This window comes from Cervus canadensis, chromosome 4, assembly GCF_019320065.1.
Source record: "Cervus canadensis isolate Bull #8, Minnesota chromosome 4, ASM1932006v1, whole genome shotgun sequence".
NCBI classification, from domain to species: Eukaryota; Metazoa; Chordata; class Mammalia; order Artiodactyla; family Cervidae; genus Cervus; species Cervus canadensis.
The window spans coordinates 4,625,160-4,647,963 of record NC_057389.1 but is presented as its reverse complement, the minus strand read 5'-3'; the positions used below and the strand labels follow the sequence as shown (position 1 = coordinate 4,647,963).

Below are 22,804 nucleotides of genomic sequence, written 5' to 3'. Positions count from 1 at the left end.
AGAGGCACAAAGGTTCTGCCTGGGCAATGAATCACCCCATGTGTCCAGGCACATATTTCAGCTGACAGACCTGGGTTAGCCTGCAAAGCAGATGTCCACAATGGATAAGGTGCGAAAACTCTTTCTTCCTTCCCATGCTGTCTCTCCAGGGAGTAGCAGGGAACCTGAGCCACCCACATCCTACCAGGGGACTTTTGTCTTTGAAACTAATCAGGAACAATTTACTGGCTGTTAAGCCATCGGACAAAAAACTCCCCTGATGAAAGGAAGCAAGGAAAAGGGGACAGAGATGGGAATGTGGAGTGGGGTTTGGGACGCAGAGGAACTTAGAGTCAATTCAAGCATTCATACGCTGTTCCCGATAACTTTAAAAACACGTGCTTCTTGATCAGAACGTATTAACTGTGAAGGAGGCAGAAGCTGGGTTTTTTTTTTAATTTTTAAGTGAATTCATAGTTATTATATAAACCAAAGCTGACTGAAAGTACAGGAATTTAGATGAAATGTAGGTGAACTTTTCCCGACAATATGATTATTAAACTCAAGCTTTTATTCTAGGAGTTCTACAAATGTTCCTGAAATTCTTTTAAAAATATTACTATATTTGGCCAGGCCTTAGGAGTCAAGCTTACCCAAATGCACAGGAGAACAGCTAGCTGGCGTGTGAATTCCCTACTAGTCCCAGTATTCTCTGTAAACAACACACACTTTGTGTGTGTGTGTGTGTGTATACACACACGGCCTCACATTAGCTCCAAAGAAAGAGCCCATGAAACGTTGAGCCTCCAGGGGTACTAATTATCTGCCGTAGGTAACCAGGTGCAGTTTGCAGCCTCCCAGTGCATTAAACGCTCAACAAGGGGGAACACAGGTGTGCAATTTTAACCCTCCTTCCAGATCACCATACATCTCCATGTTCTTATCCCCTTCGCCTCCTGGAATATTCTGTCTCAAGGTCACCTTTCGAAACTTCACTCAGTTCTCTTAGACGCAGCGTCACTCCACACAGCCCAGCTAGTAAGCAGTTAAGGGCCACTTAACTGGCCCAGGTCAAAGCAGATAAAGCTCAGTTTTCTCATCTGTAAAACAGGGTCATTCTAATGCCTTCTTCTTAAAAGCTGCTGTCCAGATTCAATACTTGATAATTAGAGAGTCCGTAAAGCACCGTGCTCGGTATACAGTAAGTGGTCGATAAATGGGAGCCATGGGAGAAATACCTCCACCTCCAGAGGGCCAAGGGGCCCCTTCTGTGCCTGTAAAGGCAGAAGCGAATCATCCTGCACTACTCTAAGTAATCGCCCAGGTTGTACTTGGGGTTTTGAAAAGGGACTCGTAGAGCCAGCCCAGGGTCTCTGCACAGCCTCTCTGGACCTTAAGAGGGGGGCGCCCTAGCAGCGAATCTCTCCTAAATGCAGCCTGATGTTTGAAAGATGGCATCTGCTTTTTTTTTTCTTTTTTACATATTAGTTTTCTGCTAATGATCTTTGCAAATAATGTTGGTTTTTTGGGGGGGGCTGAAAAATAAGTTTGAAAACAACTGCTCAATCTAGAAATCGGAGAAGTGATTTATATGTGATAGAGCACCGTTTGATGCCATCTGGAAATACTAAAACTGCCCGTTTTTGCCTTCCCACCACCTAACCACTTATGAACCAGACCTAATTCAAGAACTTCAAATTTTTCCAGTATCCGGTTATATTTGCAAAGCAATTAAAACAGCGACTGAGATACACAATGGTGCAGAACAACGATAATACGTACTAGGACTCTGCTAATTCACCCATTATAAAGAATAATCCATCATAATGACCCTCCCCTCGATATGAGAAGCCTCTCGGTGACACCCTGCAACATGGCTAATTCCCTGCAGCCCAAGCTTCCAATCTTGCACCGGATCTCATTGACTCAGAATTTACTTTCTGTATGGCCCCCAAATCCACCTCCAAAGCTATCGCCGGCAAGTCTTCACTCCTCTTGCTGTGACTTCCTGGGATGGTCTTCTCCCGCTTGTCTCCATCTCTGTGAAGATCATATCCATCGTTGAAGGCCTACACTACTTTATTCCTCTTCCAGGAAGCAGTTCCTGATACCTGAACAGATGCACTTTCTCTCTGTTCATAGCCTTCCAAGGCTTTATCATGACATTATTTGTTGCTCCTTATTAGCCTGAGTGAAGCAGAACATTCTGATCACTGCCTTGACAATTAATGAATTTTCTAATTGTGCTGGTATTTGCCTACATGTGGTCTTTAGCCCTAGTGTGTTCACATCAAATGTCACAGAAGGACAGGCATTTAAAACGTAGGGACGTTTACAGTATCAGTCAAAGTGAACGGCAGTCCAAACACGCTATTGGTTTCACTGTGTCTTTATTAAAAATCACTTAGCAGTCAGGACGCATGAGAATTTCATTTTAAGGATGTTTACTTTTCCAGTTACTAAATGTACCAGGATGGTTTTTACTAAAACATAAGTCAGCCAGCTGTTTGTTTGGGTTCTTGAATTGAATGGTAAAATTAAAAAAAAAAATAGTTTTCACTCAAAGTACTCCACTTTTTAAACAAGGGAATCTGTTCCACATTTCAACGATTTAATTTTCTTTCAAAAAAAAAAAGTTGAAATGTTTCATATAATAAGGACATCGCCTCTTCAGAACTTCTGATGGCATATGGTTGTCCCTGGCCCATCCGATCCCCGGGGGAAGCTGAAGCACTTAGGAGACCCCAGAGTGTGAATCTGACATGACAGCTGAAGCTGCTAGAGGCTTCGGGACAAGTATCTGCGAGGGAGGAGGATCAGCCTGGAATCCAGGCTTCCCCTCCATCTCTGCTCCTCTGCAGCGAAAGGCTACCTTTCCGGTGCCCGGTGCCCGTGAGACCACAGCATCACCGGCCCGAAGGACGGGACCGCCGGGACCCAGAGCCCCGCCACCTGCCCGCCCCTCTGCGGGTCTCCCCGGCCCTCTGGAGCCCACCATCGGCTCCTGCTGGCTCTGGAGGCCGCCTGCCTCTCCCCACAGGGGCGCCTGTCCGAGCCCAGCTCCGGGCCTGGCGGTCCCCCCGCGGCCCTTCTCTCCTCCTAACACGCGCGGACCGAGCCGGCTCTGGGTGCCGCGCAAGCCGGACAGCAGGCGGCTGTGAGCGGCCTGGCCAGCCGCGGGCCCGGTCAGCATGGACCGCGGTTTGCAGCCGCTGTCGTGAAGTTCCTTCCAAGCAGAACCCAACACTGGGGAGTCCCCCGAGGTTTCTAGATTTTAACAAGCGGGAAGAGGGCTGTCGAGCTAGATTAAATAGATTACTGTCCAAACCACTTTCTCAGAGAAAGGAAGGGAGGCCGTTCAACCACACAGGTTAGACTTTCGATCCGAATTAGCACTTTGTAACAAGGAGAGCCAATCCTCTTCGGACACTGATGACCGCAGTCTTCACACTCCACCTTGGCCGTGATGCAAATCCACTTGGTGTGACCCCCTGCGCCTCTTGCCAGCAGGGCCCTGAGGGATCAGCCACCCTCAGCTTGCCAATGGTTGCCTTCTCTGCCCGCAAAGGCAACGCCGGGGCCCTAGGGGAGGTTCGTCCAAACTCCTTGGCTGACTTCAGAAGCGGATGTCAGGCATACCACCAATTCGAGTGTTTCCTAAAAGGAAATTCGGATCGCCAAATACCCAGAGTTCAGAGTTGCTATGGTGAAGACTACTACGCCTGTCTGCTGGCTTGGCAGTGTTCAGAAGGCAAGTCTTTGGCTTTGAAGAGAGGAACTGGGGAAAGAAAAGCCACAAACACTCTCTTTTCGCCAGTGACAGTCCCACACTAAGGGTGGCAGGTGGGATGGGGAGGGAGGCGGTTCTAATACTATATTGGGGTCAATGGAGTCTTCCCATAAGTTTCTGTAGCCTTTCTGTTGGTGTAAATATAGAGCCACTCTCTTTATTAAAAAATAAAATGAACTAATTGTAAATATTTTTATTAATGAACTAACTGTAAATATTTTTATATTTGCCCAGTTGGTTTATTTTTTTTTTCAAGGAGTCAACTTTCAGAAAACTAACCTGAAGTTACAGTTGGGAAGTTTTTACTAAAATGATTACAGCCATAAAAAATTACCTGAGATTTCAGTTAGATGTCTGAGGCAAGAAATTCATAGTTGTTGGCTGTAACCAATTACGATGCTCATCATCCCATTCAAATGAATAAGGAGACTTCACTGTGCTTAAAAACTTAACTATACATGCCATTCACATTTTATAATATTTCTATAAGGACAGTCAAATGATCTGAAAAGTTCAACAGGAGAGAAACTGAAGACAATTTGCAACTGTCCAAACGTTAAAATTCGAGTTTATGGCAACCTAGTAATAAAAGGTAGTTCCCCATTGTCTATATTTTAGACATGTCAAATACACTGACATAATTTGGCATTTCGCAAAGAGAATGAAGAGAATTCAAAATACTCCTCCTCAAAATATATGAGGTAAAAGGTTAGATATATCAGGATAGGCTTGTTCCATCATGTTTGTTTAAATTCATCAAATGCACTGAAATATGTGTTCAGCTCTAATCTTTACTACATTACTTACCATATTAATAAAAGCTAAATAATTAAAATGCAACTCAATCCAATCATTTCAACATCTTAAGGAATTACTGGATTGCCATACACTCAATTTGATCAATCAACATGCTCTCATGGAAAGAAAATACTGACTCAGCCTAGCTGAAATGAAGCCTCTAGCTGATATGTTTAAACTGATACATGAGTTGTAAGGAATTATTTTTCTTAATAATACAGGGTGTCAATAAGTAAGTCATCAAAATTTAAACTTCCTGACTTCTCTATCACCAAGAAAGGACGCCTAGAACACAGGAGAGACTGGAACCATTAATCATTCATCAGACACTCAGTCCAGGTAACCGAAAATTACAAATTTTAAAACTTGAAATAAACTCATAGCAAGCTCGTTCCCTTGACAAATCTTAACTTCCAATTTAGCAGGACCAAAGAAACCCACTTCTGAACGACACAATACAAATGTAACAAAAAATCAGACTGATATTCTGGTGAGCATAGCAATTCCAAATATTGAAACATTGAACTTGGAAGGGAAATCAGTTATGCGGAGTCATCAGGACTCTCTCAAATAATTTTGCTATTGCTAATATTAACGTCACTATTTTATTGCTACTGGCCAAGCGCTGCCCTTGGTTGTCACGAAATCTCTGGGTACAGCACATAAGGATCATCAACAAATTCCCTTATGAATTACACTACGGGGAGGAGTTTAAGTGAGGTTTATATCATCAGGAGAAAACTGTCATAAAATAATCATATATGATTGCTATTCTAAAACAAGTAACAGGAACACTTGCTATTCTCCTGACTAACTATAAACATATGAAGTAAAACCTGCTTTGAGTTACCACCAGACAATTCTAGAGGAGAGTGGCCCTTTGACAGTAATGTGTTAGAGAAACTCAGGTTTCAGGGCATTACAATATGTGTGCCTTGACAAATTCTGTTTCCTTTCCTAGCTAGATGTTGTTATGATCTATTTATGCTCCTAACATCAATGCGTGTATAATTAGCATGCACTAAGTTTAAAAGCAGTCGATAAGAGGAGATTTTTAAGCACAGAGGCGTCAAGAGGCTCATTCCTGTTCTTCTGGCAGTAGCAGGCAGAAGAATCCAAGGATCCCAAAGACAGCCACACTGCCCGTAAGGAACAGCCCCAGACAGGAATTGATTTGTTTCAACAAGCTCCTCATTGGAAATACAAGCATTCTCCAAAAGGGTGTCGGTATTCATTAAATTCTCCTTTGAGATGGAGATACCTCATTATACCTGTGAAGTCCAAAGCAGAATATTAGGGTTTCAGAAGTCAAAGAGGAAACAATATAGCAGAGATAAGCTGGGAGCACCAACTTTACAAAGGAGATCCAAAATTCCTTTCTGGAAGAAGGCCCCAGCCAACTGGCCTCTCAAGTATCACTCTTCACACTTTATTACTCTCGGAGAAATTACAAGATAAACCTAAAATGTGAATTCCTTTAAGGGGAAATCTGATGTAAATGAGGGATGATACATATTACAAAATAACACGACTTGATTTTTTAAAAGGTCAAATCTTCCATGATGATTTGACAACAAATTATTTGTTAGAATATATTTCTAAGCAACTTAAAAGAACATATGGAGTTACAGAGTTGCATCAATGTAAACAGAGTGTACCCCCTCAATCTCTCTTCTAATTTATATAACCCTTTTTAAAGTCCTACTGTATTTTCCTTCAAATTTTCACAGATCTGGGGGGAGACAATTTTTTCATGCCCATTTATTTGTTAGGGTGAAGAAACTGAGGTTCAAATTCATCACTATGAAAAGAATGGCGTATTTAGACTCAGGGCTGAAATTTAACTTGATCTGAGATGTAACTAAAATGTTAACAGAGACAATTAAAAATCTAATCGGTTATAGGATTTTAAACATCTTCCTCTCTGAGCCTTGCCTAGTCAACACGTAAACCCACCTGAAGTTTTATACAAAACAGCTGCTATTATAAAACTCAAAACAAAAAGGTACATGAATTCAATGCTTTTACTTTATACCATCAAGGCAGTCTGTAAATGTACAAATATCAATGTGTCAAAGAATTTGGTTACAACCTATTAATCTGAGAAGTCACTGTTAATAGTCTGGAGTTAAATAAACACTGTTTGGTGAATGAGGACAAATCACAGTTAACAGCCAAGAGTTAAATAAAAGCTATTCAATGCATTTATTTTCCCTTTTTTAAAAAATGGAGGGGCAAAGCCATAATGAGGACCATAAAGCATCTTTTGCTTTATCTAAACATGGCAATGACCACAAATCTTAGGTCTATCAACTCCATTTTGAACAAAGCCATTCCTTTAGAGATATGCAAATGACTTCATTAATCAGTGAACATATCCTATTTCTAAATTTAATAATCTTCTAAGCATATGTCTCTTTTAGGACACCCTTAAGTTCACACAAAGTCACGGAAGATTCTCAAATTTCTTTATCTATGAGAATCATAAGACTGGAAACACTTAAGTGGGTGTCACCTTAAAGTCATTGTATCAGATGTTTATTTACACCCCAATGAGCATAAACATTAATCTACAAAAAACCAAGCAAAAGAGACACGTCTTGATTTACTATTATTAACAATATTCATGGTTCTTACAAAAGTTACACAATAATTAAGTCCATTTTTGCCAAGGATTTGCAAATGAAAAGATTTCCTTCTGTTTGACAATTAACTATAAAAAGGCATCAGCAAAATTTTTATTAAAAAACAAAAGTATGCTTGAATTAAGAGTGCTCACCATCCTTCTCTTCTTTTGGCTTATTTTCATACAAATACAGCTGATCTAAAGACAAACAGTTTCATCTTTCTTTTAATAATCATTGCATAGAGATATATCAGTTAAGTCAGTCTACTTATGCTTTCAAAGTCTTTCAAGTTCACTTAGGAGAATGGGAATATTGTATTTATACACCCAAAGAGGGAGTGACAATAAATAAGCAGGCAGGGTAATCTGAATTTAATTAGTTTCACCCTTTATTTGTGAAAACAAGCATCACACAATTGTTTTGCAAAAGCAAATGATATACAGGCTGTGAAAAAAATACAAGCGCATTTATACCACTGAGACTCTATAGAAACAAAGATTTCCCACTAAGGACACTAAAATTATGGCATTTTAGAGCAGATAGGTATTTTCCCCAAATCTCCATAGAAGTGTAGGCTCCTAACGTCACCCACAAGAAACCCTGTCAGAGGAAGCACAAAAGTTGTTAGTCATCTTCTGGGCTGAATATAAAATGAACATTTGGGGTTCATTTAACCATATGGATTTCACTTGGAAAGTCTTAAAAATCTGTTTCTGAGGTGTAATTCTGGCACTGCCACAGAAACTATCTCTGAGGAGGGTTTGCAAATATATTGAGACATTTATGACAGGATCCTCCTTAAACTTTTTGGACCAAGACAATTTTTTCACTCCAGAAGATTTGTCTATAGAGAGCAAGACTTCCATCAAAATCCCTGGCCTGTTACTTTTGTTAGCGGTGCATTTTAACGATGCATAAACCTCAGTGTAAAAATCTATTTTGTTTGTTTGAGATGTGGGGGTAAAGTTGCAAGAAATAAAGACTACCACCAGGTCTTAAGACAAATAACTTGCACTCTCGCAAATACTAAGCCACTTAAGAAATTGTAGAGCCACACAGAAAGTTCAGGGCAAGACCAACCAGGAGCCCTTGATGAGGAACCAGAAGTAATCTCTCTCCCTGCTGATTTATCTAGAAGCTGGCTGCTCAGACTGTGGTTCCTGGGTCAGCAGAATCAGTATCACCAAAGAGGTCACTACAGATGCAGACAGGCCCCACCCCAGATCTACTGAATTAAATTCTGTATTTCAAGAAAATTCTCAGAGGATTTGCGTGCACATCAGAGTGTGAAAAGCAGTGATCTAGAAATTGAAAGCTGACTGAGGCTGGCACGGATGCTGCTTCTGTATTGCTTACTGCACTATCTCCAGCACCAAGAGCTACACCGGCCCACAGCGGACACCCAGTAAATGTTTGCTGAATAAACCCAGCGCTGAAGATCACACATGTGAAGAGAACAGTATCTTCCACTCTGCACTGGGATCATGGGTATACAATTCTTAAATGCACACAAAACTGCAAGTTCCCTAGGGCACAGATGCTGCCTTCCCCACCTCTGAATTCACTCTGCGCCTCCCACTGTCTGCAGGTATCACTCCACGTTTCACCAATTGTAACCTTTAGATATTCAATACAGAAATATATTACTACCGTTAGACATTGATCTTTATAATGTTCCTTTAATGTGAAAAACTTCAGAAAACTCAGTTTAAATCAACATATAATTCCTGAATTTACCCATTTGGCTCTGGTCTTAAATACAGTAAGGAGAACTCACCCAAGAAATCAAAGTAGTAATGGAAAATATTATTTAGGGCCAAGTCCTGATTCTATGTGGTACCACACAACAGGAATGGCATGGATGATTGAAATTCAAAACTGATTCCAAACCTCAAGTTATTAAATAGCCTCAAAGTCTCTTCTTACCAAATCTCACACCAGAGCTCCGCTACATCTCAGAAACATCTTTTTTTTTTTTTTTTAATTTTCTTTCCCAAATCCACCTACTGAAGAGTGAAATGGCCAAAGCCATCAAACGAGAAATACAGGAACAGAGAGATATACATAACAAACAAAGCGATCAGTCTTCAAACAACCAGATACCAACACCAAACTCTAGAGCTAAGAAATAACATTGTGTGAAAGAGATAGTCACATAGTAAATAATGAGCACAGATGTGTGGATAACAGGCCCATTCCAAAATGATCCTCAAAATAAGGAGATATTCAGAGCGATAGGTATTGCTGACTCTCCTAGCTCAGATTTTAAAGGACAAATAGTAAAGTGGGAGCACGCTTCTCAGTAAAGAATTACTTTGTTTCTATTTAATTAACTGAATTAGACTGTCTTTATACACTTTTTTTTTTTTTTTGCTTCAGGGATCCAGTTTTAGGTTAAGCCATCAGGTATGTCTGACCCCATGTGTATATACTCATATAGAATATCCTGTAGACACACACACACACTCTCTAGCGTGTTGTTGTTTTCCCCAGAGTATAGTTGACAATGGTGATAGCAGAGTGTGTAATTAGTTTCCATTGTTCCCCTGACAGCTAGAGTTCCACACAAGACCCTTTTCTTTTTAGGTTGTAAATGCTATGGAAAAAAATACACTAGTAACAGGCATTTAATTATGGGTCCAGCGACCATAGTGGGAACACTGGTAGAAGAGGCTAGGAACTCTGAGACAGCAAACACACAGATTTCCAGGGGAGGGGAGAATTTGGTTCTCCAATTACAGTAATGCTTAAAATATTGATGACAGGCATATGATTAAAAAAAGAAATTTTTAATTTTTCCCCCCGAGTCTCTATCGAGGATAAAGTATGTATACAATGCTACATCAATACTAAAACCAAGAATACTATTATATCCATACTAAAATATTTATAAGAATAAAGACATTGCTTATTAATAAGCAAACTGCATGAAGAGGAGCTTCCTGTCTTGAGACTGTCAGTGAAGAAGTACAATGATTCAGTTTCAATTTTGGTTTTCACATGCACGTAACAAAATGAACACTTGTGATATCAAGTCTCTGGGTGCTGCGTCCCCTGAGGCTTCCTTCAATTTGCTTTATACAGTGTTTAAAACCAGGCATCCCTTTCGTTGCTGTCGTGGCAGACACCAGCTCCATCACTGAGGTCCTTTCTCGCCTGATTAATTAGTAATTGGGAGACACATTTTGGCAGCTTTCACTTCCCTATTATTTTCTCTGGTTTGACACAAAACCCCGTCAGGAGCCCCACTATCTGAACTGTACCCCTCTTACTGCCGGGTCACTAGATTTTAATAAACAGAGCCCCTGCCAGAAAACTACTGAAATAGGCATGAAAGTTTCCTGAAGCAGTAACAGTAAACAAATATATGAAGAAAATTCTGAATGCCACAGTATCTGAAACATTAATGGTCTGTCTGAACCCAGGGGTTAGGGACGAGATTGCAGAGCAGAGGCTACTAGAAGAGGCCTGCAACAAAATCACTGCTTTCACCTGTCTTAGAAAACATTTAAAAAATACACACTAGCTAAATAAAGCAGACAAACACTTGGTGCGGCAGAACCGTCCATCCGAGCCTCCTCCGTTATCCCAACCCGATGCATCAATGTATGGTGGGGACTGCGGGGACACAGGGCCCTCCGGAAGTCACAGAAGCGCTGTCTGAGCCACACAAAGAAACGCGGTCCACAGAAGGTAAGGTGAGGAAGTTAAAACTGAAGCTAGCAGGCCGAGATCTGGGAGAGCTGCAAATAGCTCCAGAATCACTTTCAGGTTCTCCATCACAAGTGTCAGTCACTTCAAAAGAGGGCTGCTGGGCGGTGGGACGCTGGCTGGGGACACTTGTGCGCCGGGGCAGTGGTCGTGCTGTGGGGGTCAGAGGTCACCGCGTCCGCATGCCGACATCTGTCTGTATTTTCCGGCCCCAAAACAACAGCAGGGGAACCAGGCTCATTTGCCCCCACTTTGTTTAACCTAATTGTTGAACACAAAAGATACCTTCCCCATATCTAGAATTATTTTTCCTTTCCTCCCTAACCCCCATTTGACTCCCTAAAATGAAATACTATTAAAGAAAACCTCACCGAAAGGTCAAGTCCCCCATCTATTATTAAAGTTGGGCGAATGTGACAAAGCCATATTTTCCGCTGGCACCTGGGTACCACAGAACTTCATATCACGCCCACCACCATCAACATCTAGACAGCGATCAGCACTGCAATTATCCCACCAAAATAAGCCCCAACTGCCTCAAAACCACAAAACGGCATTTTTAACAGAAAATACTTCCATTTACTTTTATAACATGTGCTTCCATAGTTCAGAGGCAAGAGCTAATTGTTAATTACAGTTTCTACATGCATAAATAAATCACGAATAAAACCAGAATGGACATTCTGACACCTTAGAGGCAGGAAGGAAAAACAAAAGTAATTTGCTAGTTCATTTCAGACAAAAAGGCCACTTTGAACAACTTGGCTATTTTAGCCTTCTCCATGAGCCAAAGAACAACAGATGATGGACAATGGAGGAGGAGGAACAAAAGCTGTTAACTCATACCTGGACTTTAACGAGAAGTCCATGAGATGTATGGCTTATCCCAAAGCGTGTATTTTATGTGTCGCCCTCACCCTGCCTCTGCAACCACCAAAAATCCTACTTCGAATGAACTAAAACAATCTGTGACATCAGCAGTATTCAATCTGTGCCCAGTTTAATCAGACTGACTGAGGAGGCAGGTTACTTTGAAATTATTCTTAAGAATTTCTGTTTTTGCTGCAGTACATGGGACTAATGTTCCCAGACATCATCAAACAGATGCAGTAGCAAGAAGCGTAGTATAAATTTTTGGTAAAGTTTACTAGGCCACATGTTCCTCCAAATGCATCCAGAAATTTAAAACACGGTGGAAATACAACAGTCTCAATTAGTACTCACATTTTTTTTAATAACAAATAAGAATTTACTTCCAAAATAATTGTCTGTGAGAACCCACAGGAACGGTTTAGTAATGAGACTATGAAAGCCTATATTGCAGGGAGCAGAAAGGCTCTGGTTTCGTATAATGCTTCTTAAAGCACCCCAAATGCTTCTTTTTGGAGGTACCTACATTTTTTATCAGTACCACTTACTACAGAAAGATTCTTAGGACCGCTGAGCAATTTGGAGAAAAAATATATATACCAACCAACAAATTTAAAAGACTACTTAGTACAGTAAGAAAAAGGACATCAGGATTTGGGGGGGGGGGGGCGGGATAATAGGAGATATTAATATATGACCGAGAAATTATAAGTTTCAAGAGAAAAATACATACGTAAAGATGGTACAGCCCATACTTAACATGAAAATACAATATGCCTGGGTTTAAGATATATCACTACTAAGTTAAAATATCCATTTTTGACAACTAAATTCGAGAAGATAGCATTTTTACTGAGCTCAGAGATAAGACAGAGCTTTCAATGGAGGTCCCTGCTCAGGATGACTATAAAGTGGTTTAGCCCTTTTCTATCGTCCATATTCATTTCCGGACCATTTTCATGAAAGAAATAAAATCAGTCTTAAAACAAGATGGCTGCTTCTGGGGGAAAGAAAAGAAACGCTGATTCAACTGAAAGCCCAGCTTTTCTAAATCGAGAACCAAGAACTTCGGTATATGTTTTTTCTCATCTCCAAGCATATATTCATGCACTTCCACGTGGGAACTTACGGATTAGGCTGGGCAGTGACTGAAAAGTATTAATAGCAAAGCCATTTTTTTTTAAAAAGGTCTGCAGTTAGTGTGCTAATAGCCTGATGGTCCAATGCATACACACAGAGCTACGGCAAAACCCAAATTCCCACCCATCCTTTACACCAGAACCGCGGTCACCAGTTCTGAAAATCAGGTCACTTGACAAGTGGTAACAGGAATAATATCGGTCTCTTACATCTTTTACAGAACTCCATCAGAAAATGCCTGGTGATACCCTGTCGCAAACAAATCAGCTGAATTTGGCTTTTTCAAGTTAATACCCTAGGAGCTAAGCTGTGAGATAACCTCTCCGGGAACTGCACTTTGATGACCTTCCCTGAAGCAAATGGCAGATTAATTCTATGACATATATGTAAAAGCTGAAAACATTTCCCCTCCATTTTGAAATAATTTTAAATAGATTTTTTTTTTGGAAAAAAATCACTCAAAACTATTTTTATTTCTCACTTGAGGGGAAAATAAGGCCTGACAGTAACATTTTATTCAACCTGTCAACTGTCAACTGCATGAAGGATGTTTCTCAAGATGACAAAGGTTTATTTTTCCTTATTGAAAATGATAGAATTCTACCTGAATGAAAGCTGAGCTAACCTTCACTGTGGTACACTACAGTCTCTCACAACTGGCTAACTCAAGGAGAAGTTTTCACTGTTTTAAAATAATGGTTTTATTGAAATCTGTGACTCCCTGTTTGAATACCATATTCAAAAACCTCAAAATCAGGTTTCCATCTACATGGATTTCAGATTAGAAAATGGTATAGAGATTCCAGTAGTTCACAATAAATCCCTCCGAGTACAATCAGGAGTATAGATTATCAAGAACAGTAAAATATAAGGAGCTTTTTTATTTATGCTGAAAACTGGGCATAATAGTTGTGATACAGAAAACCCCGCAGCATTACTTCTTAATTTTGAACTGAGTGCTTCTATGTCATTATGCTGCCTTGTTTATTCCTGACAGCTTTGCAAACATGAATGCAGGCAAATTTCAGGGGAACCCATCTCCCGGTAGTGAGTAATATTCCACTCAGAAACACTGGAAGTTCAAATTAATCACAGGAAACTTTTCTACCAAACAGCTCGGGGTCTAGGCTGAGAAGCAGATGAAAATATAAATTTAATAATATAAATCAGGCCCTTAAAAGAGACAGCAATTTATTGATGTTTAGCTGTCTAAGACCACCATCATAAGACAGATTACTGAAGTGAATATTAATGTCTCATTTCTCATACTCCTCTTTGAGGTTTTACACCTGAATATGAAGGTGTTATCCGTCACAAATGATCAGAAGGCAATTTTTTCTCGGTTTGGAAGACTAGACCTGACTGAGCAGCCTGTTAGGAGGCCAGGCCTTCCTCACTGTATTGATGACACACACGTTTCCTCTTCAACACGGACATTCTAATCAGAGCTGCCATTTTAACAGTTTGCATACTGTTTCTGAAAAGAAAATGGATTATATGGCCTCAGTGAACATAAGAGGGATTCATTATCTAAAATAAAACATCACAGCTTTTTAAGTTCTCATTACTGCCTGAAGTTATTCAAAACCAACACACACAAAGAAAATGAAGAGGGCTAAGGCGCATCTTTTTAAAAAAATTATTAATCAAATTATTTATTTTGGACAAAAAAAAAAACATTAAACAATGAACCAAATGCTCACATGAAATTCTCTTCTTAACATCTTCCTATGTTTTGTTCATTTTCCATTTTAATGTTTTCTCTTTCTCAAAGGTACACTCTTTGGGCATGTACTTCTAAGCTTGCAAAGGCCAGGACTCCTGAAGGACTAATTGTATTCATTCATTTTCTTGGCCCAGCATGAAGCTGGTAGCTTGCTTGGTTCATAGCAACAGGGGAGAGAAAGGAGACGCTCATCTTTATCTGTCCCATCCCACAGGAAATCAGGCCAGTGGACAGAGGGCATCTCACAAGATTAAATGGCAAGAAACTCACAAGGTTAATTTGCCCCCAGATAACTAAACGTTCCCTCCAAATGTGATCCTCAGCCTTCAAATGGGGAGGCCTCTACAACTCTTGATTATCAGCCAGAACACACATGGCAACGAGATGCTTTGGTGAGCCAATGGCTTAGCTCACACCGCTGAAATCAACTAACAGGGAGTAATGACTTACTGAAGACTCTCTCTGATTCTCTTCATCATGGAGTTTATTGACCTCGGTCTCACACTGGAAATGCCAAGCTAGACTGTACATCAGGTGTGCCTCAAACAGCACTGATGTTCCAGTCTCTTAAGGGAAAGACAGCTGACTGTTTCTGATGGTTTACTACGAATACAGAACATAATGCATAAAATCAGTGGACCCTAACATCCCACTGGCTTATTTTGCTTTCAAAATTCTCTGGAACACCGGCCCAAAATAAGCAGCACGCTTTTGTTCGACAAAATTCTAGATAAAGAAAGGGTAAGAGGGGGAAAAGTCACTTCACGTTTCCTACAAATGGATAAGGGTGAAAATACAGCATATAAATTTCCATCACACAGGCTTTATTTTTAAAGCAGATGGCTATAAGACTCTGATATAAACACCAAAATAACAAAGTTACCCCACTGTATCTAATAAAATGTCACACTGAGGTTCAGAGTTAATAAAGTTAAAAGACTCTTAGGTAATGTCTTTTACTTGAAGAACTTTTGTTTCTAATATATGAAATACTAGTTAAAAGATTTAAAATTCTAAAACTAAAGTTATTGAGGTTGGCGATAGGCTCTTTCAAAGCCAAGATCAACTTTCCATATTTCCTCAAAACAGATTCTTAGATTTAGACCATACTGATATTTGTTTGTCAGTGAAAAAGGCACAGTATTGGTATAATGGTATATATATATGACACTGACAGCTTGGACTTTTTTAAATGAAACAAGTGAATTCTGAAAGAGAAAATAATATGCAAGGGCTGTGATTAGGGAAAAATGTTCCTACATCCCTCAGCTTAGTCACAAACATACTGCCTAAAAGATTCTGGAGTGTTGATCTAGAATTCCTATCACTTTCACAACTCAAGATTACATGTTAGCAAAACTAAACGGTGTCAATTACCTGCTACTCTAACATGAAATGTTTAATTTACAAGTCCAAAGAAAACATGCGATTAGGCTGAAATTTATAAAATCCCAGATGAACTACAGAGATATCTTTTCCCATAAGAGAATAACATTTTAAATTGGTGATTCTCAAACCTTAACAGAAGCAAAGAACTAAGTGAAGAGAATCAGTACTTTTGAAGTATGGCTATATTTCACATTGTATTATTTTACCATTCCATCCATTAATGCAAACCAGTAGGAGATAGGTTTAATTATCCCAGCATCATTTTGGTAAATGGTCAAATGAATCCAAGAATTTTTCAGTAGACACAGTTTGAATATTTTCTTTGAAAGCATCAAACTGTTTATAGCATGTTTCAGATTAAGAGGCATATTCTTAATACTGAGCCATCTCTACTGTTAGCGTAGCTACTAAAGGAGAAGGTAAAGAAAGTTCTATTGTTGAAAGTCTTTTTAAAAAGTTACTTAAAAGCATTTTATATGATTAAATTAAGGACAAATAGCTATATTCTCCTTGACTTGGTTCTTAATTACTCAAAGTCGGTAACAGGCCATTTCACAATAGAGCATAATGTTAAACGGATCTTAATATCACTCTCACTATTTAAGTGAAACTCATACAACTTTGCAAATGTTTAAAATATAAAAGATGCACTTACAAAAATCTCATCATATGTTTCTATACAGATTGATAGGTCCCAGTTGCTATTTTAGAGATTTGTAGCAAGTCAACACATAAAATCAGTGTTGCCCACCACCCAATAAACACTCGAAATTAAAAAGTTATTAGCATTTAAAAAGTGAACCTCTATTTCCCAGAAGTGAATACCTGGGAAGACAGATCCTAAGAGCAAAACTATCTGACAGCAAATAAATTGTCCATTTTTTTTTTCCTCTGTGAACTTAGATCTATGGATCTACTTGTTATCAAAGTTCTCAATAATGAAACCCAACACGGCACATAAACTCCTATGACTGCACAAGTTACAAATAAGATATTTAAACCTAGTGACCAAGATATAATACTTAACTTTAATTTCATTCTAAACTTAATTTCAAACTGAAGTACATAGGTATAAGCTAAAATACTTCATTTACTTCATTTTGCCATAATATCCACTTGTTATCTTAATGTGCCCACTGAACTTTTCTTCCAGGAGAAAAATGTCTTAAGTCTGTTTAAGTTGCAATTAAAGTTCTCTACTTTTTTCCACAAGACTGAAGTCTTCTGATAATATTATTAATTTAGCAAAATCTTAAAAGACAGGATTTATGTAAAATCAAAAGGCAAGGCTAGCTTACCTTACATAAAAACAATAGATAAAAAGAAAATGTAAAACATTAAAAATTTTAAATTAGTAGACCTCTTCAAATTTTCTATTTTTTCACTCTTTTGTTTATTTCTCAATTACTTATTTTGCATTTGACTCCTTTTAAATTACATCCAAGCTGACTTTTCTTCATTCATCAAAAAAGCACCAACATTTCTAAGATAAACCTGCCTACCGGTACCCAGCTTTAAATTATTACTTTTTAAAGTTTTACTGCGGTAACACATAAAGACAAACAGTCACAAATCCCTAAGAATACTAAAGTTACAGCTGAATTTCTTGGGCGGGGGTACATCATTCTTCCTTTTAAACATTATCAAATTGATAAGGATCAAATAAACAGTATTTCCACAAACTTCAAATTAGAACACTGACTCGAGAATACTCTTGGTATTTTAAAATTCAACAGATTAACTTTGGGCAGCTTCAAAGACACCATGGCTTCCTGAACAGGAGAGTTTTCTGCAGGCAGGGCATATCTATTAAAAAACATGACCTGTGACAAAAATCAATGTGCTAATCTCAAACCAAACAACAGTATCAAAAGCATAAAACAGAGATAACCTAAGATAAAATGTCCTCAAACTAACTCAGACTAGCTTGACAGGTTAAGAAGGAGGGGTAGACCGGGGACGTTGCTGATGCTTCCAGGACGACTGGAACTCCCAAGTATTCAAATAAATGAATACCATGAGAAAAAAAGATTACCCTGTGAAGTCTGGGGTGGGGAAAAGAAAAGACAAGCAAGAGCAAAATGTCCCAAATTCAACGAACCAATTTCACTGCTGTTTTATTTAATAAGGCACTAAAGTTTAAAATATAAATTCCTCTCTTTCGAATATGCTGTCTAATAAAGCCCAAAGGGGAATAAAACCAACCAACATAATGAGACTTGCTTTTAACACCATCACAACTGGAAAGCTCGCCCTATTTGTCTTGTCAGCTTTAATAAAAGGCATCTCCTCTGGCAGGATGGTTCTCTTGTCTTTTTTCCTAATAGTGGTAAGTGGCATGTCAGAGAAGAAATGAGTTTCCCATCCCATCACCCACCTCCAGGAGATGTTTTTTTTTTTTAAGCCAAACTTTGAGGGATGTCTCCACTTGGGCCAGGCGCTGCAATCAGGTCTGGGGCTACCTGGGTGTGACTGTCTTTCCTGGGACAGCAGGGTGGGAGGGGGGCGCCTCTCTCCCTGGTTGGCAGCCGGTGGGCCGCTAGTAGGGAGATCTCCCTGTCTGCAGCGGAGAGGACCTTCCTCCAGGCGGGGGAAGCCCTCCGGTGCCAAAGTAACAAAGGCCGGCGGAGAGGGCCGCGGGGAGCGAGGAAAAACTAAGGCGCCGGCCAGCGCCTCTCCCCACGCGCGCGGCGACGGCCAACTCTTTCCTTGGCCTCCCAACTTCCACTCCAGCCCAGGGGAGGGGGGAAAAAAACAACAAAGCTGGGATTTTCGGTATAATCGAGCCTGTTTCCCTCCTCCAAGGAGGGCGCGGAGAACAGCCCACCGCTGGAAGCTGGCCTCGGTCCCGGAGACGCAGAGCAAAGTGGGCCCCGCGGGGCCGACAGCTGCCCGGGCGAAAGGAGAGCTGCGACCTGCCCTGGATCCGGAGGGGGCCTCCCGGCCCTGCGGACAAGGCCCCCCCGCGCCCCGCGTCCCAGGGCTGTGAGCCAGGACCGTCCGCGGGCTGCCGGGGGCCGGCGCGAGCGCTCGGGCGGCCCGGGGCGCGCGTCTCCGGCTTCGCCGCGTCCCCTGCGGGCTCGGGCAGCGCCCGAGAACCGGCTCCAGGTGACCGCGCGCGTGCCTCCGGCGGCGCCGCCAGCCTCCAGACCCAGGGCTCCCACCTCCGGGGGCGGGTTACTCGGGCAGCTAGCTCGGCAAGCCTGCCGTGACCCGGCCTTCCATCAAACTTTCTGGCCCCCTGCGCCCACCGGGAGGCGGAGGAGGGGGGAGCGTCCTCCCTACCGCCAAGAGCGCCGGGACCAGACGGACTGGGGGGCCGCCTGCTCTCCTTGCGGTTAAAAGAGGAAAATAAAAACCTCCAGCTTCCCCCTCCCAGGCCCCCTCCCTGCCCCCAGCCAGTGCGCCTTCCGAGCGCATCGGGTGAAAAGGAAAGCAAAAATTCACACACACACACACACACACACACACAAACACTTTGGGGATCTTTGGCGGGTTCTCCCCCGCAATCCTTGCGCAGCCAGGTTCCAGGAGGGAGCTCCTGGCGGCGCTGCGCCCGAGGCTCTCCGCGCCCAAGCCCCGCGCCTGTATCGGGATGCCGGCCAGTCGGCCCGGGTGCCAGAGCGAAGTCTCGACTCCCGGGCTCCAGCTTTTTCCGAGCGTTTCCCCGGCGCTGCGCAGAAGCCGCGGGTCCAGGCAGCCCCGGGGACGCCCAGGGGGCACCCAGGCTCCCCCGCCGCACCCCAACAAAAGGGGGCCCACGAGAGGCGCTTTTCCCGCGAGCGCCTGCCAGGCGATCCGCGCCCGAGCCCACGCAGACTCGGCGCGCGCGCCGCGGCCGGCCGGGGCGCGCGGGTCCCCGGCGGGCGCCGCCGCTCCGTCCGCAGGGCCCCGAGGCCCGGGCAGCCCCGGTTCTCCGATCCAGCCCCCCACCCCCGCCACCCTACCTGGGGTTGCTGCTGTTCCAGTAGACGGCGTAGCGGTCGGCGACGGCCTTGGAGCCCGGGTCCTGGCTGAACACACACATCCACAGCACGAGAAACAGCAGCGTCAACATCTCCACGTGCAGCATCACGCCTGGCCAGCGGCGGAGCCCCCGACGCGCCACTCCGGGGAGAGAGCAGGGATCCGGACGCAGCGAGGGGAGGGGGGGAGCGCGAGCGAGCGGGGGCCAAATAAATATGAATAAATAGAAACGCAGAGGGGCGAGAGGAGAGAGGCGCGCACCGAGCTGAGAGCGGGGGGAGGCGAGCGAGAAGAAAAGAAGGCGGCGGAGTAGGGGGGAGGTGATCAAGGCAAACTCGCAACCCCGCTGGAGGGATCGGGAGGAAAAAAGGGAATCGCAAGATGGAGAGAAGCGTGCGTGTGTGTGTGCGGTGGCGGCGGCGGCGGGGGCGGGGGAATGGGTGCCAAGCTGGGTCTCGGGCGGCGGCGGCGGGCCGGTCACCCGGGCAGAGGGCGGTGCGCGCCCGGCCGGGCGGCGGCACACTGCGCAGTCACCGCGAGGGGCGCGCCGCGGCCGCGGGGAGACATACACCGGCCCGCCGGGCCCGGCTCAGCGGCGGCGGCGCGGGCTGCGCACGGCTCCGCCGCTGCCGGGGGCCCTGGGCACCGCGCCCCGCTTCGCTCCAAGTTACTTTGGCGGCCTTTGGGGGGGCGGGGGGCGGCAACTGCAGGAGGGGAGCTCCGTGCGGATGGCGCGGGGGCGGCGGGGTGGGCTTCGCGCCTGCGGTCCCGGGGAGTCGAAGGACCCCCCGTTTCTCCCGCCTCCTCGGTGCTTTCGAGCCGGGTGAGCCCTGGAAATCTCGGAGGAGTCCCAGGCGCGGAGGGCGCGGGGCGGTACGCCGAGAAGGGCGGGGATCTGGAGTCACGGAGCGGCCAGCCCGGCCGGCGTCCTGGAGCTGGGGGAGCGGCCGCGGAGCTCTGGAGGAGCCGTCTTGCCTCGCAAACCTCCAAGAAAAGTTTGGCTCCCCGCGTCTTCGGGCGGGTCCCCCAACCCCCCTCCGGCGGAGTCCGTCTGCGACGGCGGCGGGAGGCGACACCCGGCCGCGGGCTGAGTCCCGGGGACCCCCTCGCGCGTGCCTTCCTCGGCCGGGAGCGGGTGCACCAGGGCGCGCGGAGAGCGGAGGTTACGCACCAGCCAGCCGGGCGGAGCTGGGATGCCGAGACCCGCGGGGCGATGCCAGCTGTGAGGCTCGGGGGCCGGAGGGCAAACGACCCCTCGCAGATGAACCCCTCCAACTCCCGAACGGGCCGATGTCAAGTCTCCGATCGCCTTCCGGGAGCCAGATCGAGCCCCCCAGCTGCGGGGCCGAGAGCACTGGGAGGAGCTCTCAGAAGTGTCCCTGCGACTCCGACTGATTCCACCCCAAGCCCGGCAACTTGTAGAGATGCATCAATCAGTTGGAAACGCCAAAGGAGGAGGGAAAAAAAAAGAAAGAAAAGAGAGAGAGCGCACGAGTGCGTGGCACCTCCCCGATGACTACATCAGAAAAACCTTCCAGTTCCTCCAGCAGCGGCTCTTCTTTCCCTCCTCGGGCGCAGCAGCAGCGAGGGTGTGAAAACCACCAAGAGAATCCCCAGACCTTCGCCAGGCGGGAAAATAAACTTCAGTGCAGCAGCGGCGGCACGAGCAGCCCGGGAGGGATTGCAACGACTGGCGAGGAGTGGGAAGGGGTAAAAGTCAGTTTTGCAAAAGAGAGAGGGGAGAAAAAAAAGAGAATGCTTTATGGGAAAAAAAAAAAAAATCTCCTCGGGCACGCCCCCTCGTTAATGACCTGCGTGTAAAGCCGACAGCAGCCGCCGCCGCCGCGCGGGAGCTCGGGGCCGCGCGCGTGGACGTGGACGGGGGCGCGGGGGCCGGGGAGCGGGGTGGGCGTGCGGCGCGGAGCCCGGCCCGACAGGGGGAGGCGCCTGCAGCCTGCGCCGCCGCCGCCCGGGTCATGTGGGCTGATTTTTTTTTTTTCTTCGCCCCCTCCACCACCCACCCCCACCCCTTGCAGTTTACTTGGGAAGGGGTGGGGAGCGGCTGGAGCAGCCAGTCTGGCCCCGGCCTGCCGTTTGCTTACCGATCGGGTTTTTTTTTTTCTTCCCCTCTATCCAACCCGATTGGTCTGCTCCACGAGAAAAGAGGCGTTTTCCTAATCTCCTCCCTTCCCCACGCCTCCTAACCCCCCTCCCTCCCCATCCCGGGCCCCACCTTCTAGAAACCTGACTAATTGAATTACTGGGAGTGCTCGGGCGCCCTCTCCTCCGCGCGAACCCAGCTGTGCCGCGCGTAACCCTTTGGATGCTGACATTTTTCCCCCCCGGTCTGGGCTGCGGAATGGTCCTGACGTCTCTTTACCTGAGACGAGGGGGTTCTTCAATGACAAAGGAACGGGTTATCCCACCCTGCAGCCGGAAAGCCGAAATCCGTCTCCGGGGCCCCTCGAGTGATAATAACAGTCCCAGCAGCCGGCGGGCAGGGGGACCACAGTGACCACGTGTTCTCGTAAATCTCCGCCCGGGTCTTAACGACGCGCGCTGCGCGGTTATCTGGCGACCTGAGCATCTCTCAGGTGCCTTTGAATTCCCCTCTTCCTAGCAGGGATTTCAAGGTTCGTGGGCAGCAAGGGCGACTTTTCTTTAAAGTGATGCTGTGAAAACACTTTTTTTTTTTAAGTCGAGAAAATCAGTGTGTTAAGTCGAGAAAATCAGTGTGTTAAGTCGAGAAAAATCAGTGTACAGTGATTACAATTCAGTGCGAACCCTTGGCGGGGAGAACATTGACTC

General features: G+C 44.5%; 1 protein-coding gene across 3 annotated transcripts in view; it reads right to left on the bottom strand.

Moving 5' to 3' along the window:
• Positions 1-20,102, bottom strand: part of EFNA5 (ephrin A5) — a 293,109-nt gene extending 273,007 nt beyond the window's left edge. For all 3 annotated transcript variants that reach the window (XR_006268873.1, XM_043464518.1, XM_043464519.1), the window contains exon 1: positions 19,978-20,102. Coding sequence is in view for 2 of the 3 variants with exons in the window: in XM_043464518.1 (XP_043320453.1) it covers positions 19,978-20,102 (125 nt within the window). In the remaining variant the exon portion in view is untranslated. The remainder of the gene's footprint in view (positions 1-19,977) is intronic.
• Between the last annotated feature and the right edge of the window lie 2,702 nt (positions 20,103-22,804).